Source organism: Asparagus officinalis, chromosome 5, assembly GCF_001876935.1.
Source record: "Asparagus officinalis chromosome 5, Aspof.V1, whole genome shotgun sequence".
Classification (NCBI taxonomy): domain Eukaryota; kingdom Viridiplantae; phylum Streptophyta; class Magnoliopsida; order Asparagales; family Asparagaceae; genus Asparagus; species Asparagus officinalis.
This window is the reverse complement of record NC_033798.1, coordinates 105,131,755-105,137,789: the sequence shown is the minus strand read 5'-3', so window position 1 is coordinate 105,137,789 and position 6,035 is coordinate 105,131,755. Positions and strand designations below refer to the sequence as shown.

The following is a 6,035-nucleotide window of genomic DNA, read 5'->3' as shown; positions in this document are numbered from 1 at the left end:
GGCGATTGAAGGCGTGAGGGAAAAAAAGTACCCGAGCTTCGAGGGAGGAGTAAACGACGATCTTCGAGGGATGGCGAGCTTCAAGGGACGACAAGCTTCGAGGGAGGAGTTGACGACAAGCTTCGAGGGAGGAGTTGACGACGAGCTTCAAGGGAGGAGTCGACGACGAGCTCCGAGTGACGACGAGATTCGAGGGAGGAGTGAATGACAAGCTTCGAAGGAGAACAATGAAAACCCTAGCCCTAGAATCCACTTGGAGTCGGATCTGAAGGAGGAGAGAGGAGCCGATCTACTTGGGAGTCAGATTTGGAGGAGGAGTCTGATAGGAGCAAAGGGGAAAAGTGAAAACCCTAGCCTAGAACCCACTCTTAACTATTTATATGGGTAGCATTTGTAAATAAAAATTATATTAGTTCTAAAAATTGTTTATATAGGTAATCATATTAGTTCTAAATTGTTAATTAAAATAAAAATAGCTTACATTTGTATAGGTAATTATATTTGCAACTTTAAACAATATACTTGTAATATTTTGAGGGATGCTTGTAATATTTTGGGGTATAGTTCTAACTTGTGAAAGTATGCTTGTAATTTTTAACTCTCGTTTTGCGAGGTAGGCTTATATTTTTGTATGCTCAAGATGAAAGTAATGAAAATTAGAATTTGGTATTATCTTCAAATCAGTTACATAACTTACATTTGTCATTGATTATACAAGCCAATGTTACATAATAATATAACATAAAAATTGATCTATTTTTCTATATGTTCATCTTCTCTTTCTTGTCTTCTTTAACATTATTGTCTTCAATTCTCCAAGAGATCATTGCCATCCCGACGTCTTAATTCACACCTGCAACATGCACTTTCCTTTAGTTTCTTTTTCTTTTGTTGAAAATAAAGTAAGGGATACACCCTGTTCATTATAATAAAAGGAGATAAGAGTATAGTTACATTTAGTTTCTTATTTATAATCTCCACTTTACATAACAAAAAATATGAAAATGTAATAGGTATTTAATTCATTTAGTTTCTTATTTATAATCTCCACTTTACATAACAAAAAATATGAAAATGTAATAGGTATTTAATTCAATATTGATCTAAAGTGAATTATTTTATATGAAAATGTAATAGGTATTTAATTCAATATTGATCTAAAGTGAATTATTTTATATATATACATCTGTGTCCCTGTACCCTACTTTTTACAAATTTTCCGTGTCCCGTACCCGTACCCGTATCTAGGCAACATAGGTCAAATTAACCCTTGTTTTTATTATCATCATCCAAAAGATAACTCCCAACTGCTAATGCCTTAAAGTGGATTTGATCATGACATTCAAGTTATGGAGAAGGCACTGAGATTTTTTTGTCTATTGAGATCATATAGACATCAAACATTTAGCATTAGTTTTACCCTTCTGAAGTTTGTAAAGATATTCTTAACACCGTCTCAATCCACAATCTTCGTTCCTTGTCCTAGATTTGAGAGGATATTTGTGGAGAATAATATCTGGATCAAGAACCTTATTTCAGTTAAGATTGTTTATTTTATTGCCTACAGATATTTTCAATAGTCTAACCAGCGGTAGATGTCATAAATAATAGTTGATGTAAGGGGATACATAAACCAAGGTAAACATAGAAACATACCATGAATTGCAGTAGAGGTATCATGGTAATGATATTTGCTATAGTCATTGTCCAATGAGGTGGTAAAAGATACATAATCCAGAGAAAATATCGATTAATAATTTAATAATTCTTAATGTCTTTTCTACTAAGTTTATGATGAATTAGAACAATTTGTTTTAGAACCAGTTTTCCTATAATATTTGAATGAGCTAATTTGTTTTCCAATTTCGATGAATAATTGAAAATGTATTGAAATCATCGCAAATCTTGTCAGAGTGCCTGCAAGGATGGGGGATATGTATGTAAATGTATTACGGGCATGCTACAATTAACTTCTGTGAACAATATAGAACCATATGAAAATTACGTAGTACAAGAGAACCATCTGGAGAAGGACACGTGAGAATTCAAGAATATAGTTTTTACAAGATAATCCCAGAAACGAACAAATTGATCAAAGTACAACAACAAAAATATTTAGAGGAGAGACGAGAAGAAGACATTAAGATTTATCGTGGTTCATCCTTTGGACTATATTAAAGGGCAAAGGAGTAGCCAATGCTATTATAGAACATCTTTCAAACCCTCGTGCCAAATAACACAAAATCTCACATACATAAAAGCAATTGTTTTCTCTCATAGTATATAAGCTTATACCGATACAAATACATAAAGAACATACCGTAGATGGGAAATTACAAAGAAGGACAGGTATCCCTGGACACCTTGATGTGGTCCATGCAGAGAGCTTGGTTCTTGTCTATGATCGCTGCTCTCTGCTCCTCAAACGTCCTAAAAGAATTCTTCAAAATTTTATTTTTACATCATGATTCGACTTGCAAGAACACAATTTATGTTACTGAAGGAAGTAGTTTTGCTAGGGGATCAATGTGCTTATAGGAGAGATGGCAGACCATCCAGTTGGACATAAGTTCATCAAGTTGCATATGCTTTTCTAATCCTATTAAGATCAAAGTAGAACTTGGAAGCGCAATATTTTCTTGATCTTGTTTTCTCTAATGTTCTCAACTGTTTAGTCTGATGAAGTTGTATAATTTCTTTTAGACATATTTGCAATCTATAACTGTACGGCTTGAAGAGTGGAGACTGAAGCGAAGAGACACTGAGGAATGGATGAGACATCGACAACTTCCTCATGATTTGAGGGCGAGAGTCAGGCGTTTTGTTCAATACAAGTGGCTTGCAACAAGAGGTGTGGATGAAGAAGCTATATTACAGACTTTACCTTCAGACCTTCGTCGAGATATCCAACGTCACCTATGCTTGGACCTTGTTCGACGGGTAAGTGGTCATCCAGTCTCATCCCAATTATTTCCTGTTTCTTGTCTCATATAAATTATTAATTTTTGGCGTTCTTTCTCAAAAAGTAAATTCTGGTGTGATTTCAAGCTATTAAAATTGCTTTCTAGGTGAGAATATGTATGTCTGAGCCTAAAATCAATCACACACTACTATATATTAGTAACATAAAATGGACATCATTTTTCACCACATTTTATTCTGATATATGTTTTGATTCTTTGCTGAAACGTGTGACTCATATTGGCAACTGTGAAGCCTGTATCTTTTTAAAGAAACTGAATTGGCTACAAGTTTATTGCACTTGCATTACTCCATTCAACACCTGGTTGTAATATCATATATATAGTCCACCAGTAATAAGGAACATATCTCAGTGGAATATAAACTCTTTACTGAAAAGTTTTTTGTCGAAAGTATGCATCATATGTTTGAGATTAACTCATTATTCTTTTATTTTTATTTTTCGAGTGATGAAAAGTGAACATAAATAAAACATTAGTTAGAAAATTGCCTGAAAGCAGATGAATAGGTCATAAATTTTACGAGGTACTGGAGTTTGAGAACCTAGTGACCTGTGATCAACCAAGGGACAAGTCTATCTTGATACTTCTCTTCTTAGAGATATTCACCCAAAATTGCAACTCTAAAATTTTCCCATAGATGCCATTGCTAATATGCGGTTATGGGATTCCTACTCTAGCTTGGACGACAGAAAAATGTGCAAAAACAAATGATCAGTTCATATTCTTTAGTAATGTTTTCTAAAAATAAGAGAGTTGAATGGAAAAATGTGAAAAGAAGAGTTGGCTGTAGGGGTGCATTAGGTTTGGATACGGCTCGGATATGATGCTTACCTTATCCATACCCGCTTATCCATCACGGGTATGGATATAGATATAGATATATCTCGGTAAGGAAAATTCATATCTATATCGGCTAAAATCGGATATGGATGCGGATATACATGCTGATATATAAGCGGATACAAAATGGATATGAGAAAACTGGATTATACTGAAAATAATATAGCTCGTGATACAAAAGAGTTCATTAGTATGTTCATTATAAAAAGCTAAGATTAGACATCTTAATCATCAAAATTAACCTCAATTACGTAATCTAAGTATTATAATAGTATGACTAATATGTATTCAGATATTTCGGATACGGATCCAAATATTTCACTACAAAACCATATTCGTAACCATGTCCTGTTGGTTATAGATTTGAGTAACCATATCCGTATCCTAACGGACATGGTTACAGATAATTCCTCGGACATGGATATGGTTTAGCACCCCTAGTTGGCTGACATATTTTACAGCAGAGAGTTTCTGTCTATAGGGCAGAAAACACTAAAATGTCCTCACCATACAATCGCCAACTATATTTTGCTTCATAGGGCCCTGCTGCATTGGGGGTGCAATTCTGTACAGGTTCAATTGTGATTCCTGGTGCTAAGTATTCTCCATGTCCAGGCTTCACAAACGAACAAATAGCTCACAAGAGATGAAAGTTAATATAGAATGATAGCAATAATTGGAAAAACCTGTGCAATCCTGAAAAGTTGCAGGTATGACCTTCAAGCAAAGACCAAAATTTCCATTCAATTGGCTTACTTTAAATATATCAAACCTTCTATAAATCTATTTATTCAGTAAACCAACCAATTCATTCCCATTTCAGGTACCATTCTTCTCCCAAATGGACGACCAACTCCTCGATGCAATCTGCGAGCGTCTAGTCTCCTCCTTAAGCACCGAAGGAACTTACATCGTCCGTGAGGGGGACCCAGTAACCGAGATGCTCTTCGTCATCCGTGGACGACTCGAGAGCTCCACAACCAACGGTGGCCGAACCGGCTTCTTCAACTCCATTACCCTTCGTCCTGGTGATTTTTGCGGGGAGGAGCTCTTAGCGTGGGCCCTACTCCCTAAATCCACCGTCAACCTTCCAACCTCAACTCGAACTGTTAGAGCCCTAGTTGAAGTTGAAGCCTTTGCACTCCGTGCTGAAGATCTCAAGTTTGTCGCGAACCAATTTCGTAGACTTCACAGCAAGAAACTTCAACACACATTTCGGTTTTATTCTCATCATTGGAGGACTTGGGCTGCTTGTTTTATTCAAGCAGCTTGGAGACGGTTTAAAAGAAGGAAAATGGCGAAGGATTTGAGAATGAGGCAGTTGTCTGCTTCTGCGTCTTTTGCTTCATCAATTTCTGATGAGCAGTCGAATGAGGAGTCGGGGCTTGAAGATATTAGTAGGTCAAGCTCGGTACCGAATACTTCTCAGCAGACAAAACATTTTGGAGCGATGATGCTTGCATCGAAATTCGCAGCAAGTACGAGAGTGGGAGCTCAGAAGATGAAGGACTTGCCGAAATTGCAGAAGCCAGATGAACCTGATTTCTCTGCTGAGGGTTACGACTAGGTATAGAAATATTACTTTATTGTATGAGAGCATTTATAGGATTACAGAAGTAATTTGTGTTGTATAATCATTTTACATGTATGTATTCGTGTGCATATTGAGATACAAGCAGATGTGTTGTGATATCTGTTTTCTTTCTTCCCCCCCTCTTTCAAGATTGCATCAGTTTCTTACACAAATGTAACTGTTGACATGGTGATTTAGTTGTTGCAAGCGTAACAGCCGGCGCTCTGTTAGTATTAGTAAAGTGATGTTTGGAATATGAAACAAGAAGAGTGAGGTTTTTGAGATAATTAAGTTTGTGATGCCCTTACTGTAATGATATAGATTATTCATGGCTTCTGCGTAGGGGATGCAAATGGATATTGATATGCAGAGCTACGTATGTGTCCATAACCTATCAGATACGTGTATTATCCGTATCAGGCCCAAAGTGAACAGGGATGCGGATAACAATTTTATTTTGGATTTTTTTTTTAATTTTTTTCGATATATGACCATTAAACTCCATATTTGTAGTAATCCCCAAATCTCAGACCTTGTAATAGTACCCAAGATTGCCAACAAACACGGTGACAACACATGCAACCCAACACACTTTCTATCAGGAGAAGATGATCAGTAAATTGAGAGCTCGGTCGGGA

At 36.2% G+C, this 6,035-nt stretch overlaps 1 protein-coding gene across 1 annotated transcript in view; it reads left to right on the top strand.

Moving 5' to 3' along the window:
- Positions 1-5,570, top strand: part of LOC109840500 (cyclic nucleotide-gated ion channel 17-like) — a 17,900-nt gene extending 12,330 nt beyond the window's left edge. The window contains exons 6-7 of the mRNA XM_020409169.1: positions 2,704-2,940; positions 4,648-5,570. Of these exons, the coding sequence (XP_020264758.1) occupies positions 2,704-2,940; positions 4,648-5,391 (981 nt within the window). The 3' untranslated portion in view covers positions 5,392-5,570. The remainder of the gene's footprint in view (positions 1-2,703; positions 2,941-4,647) is intronic.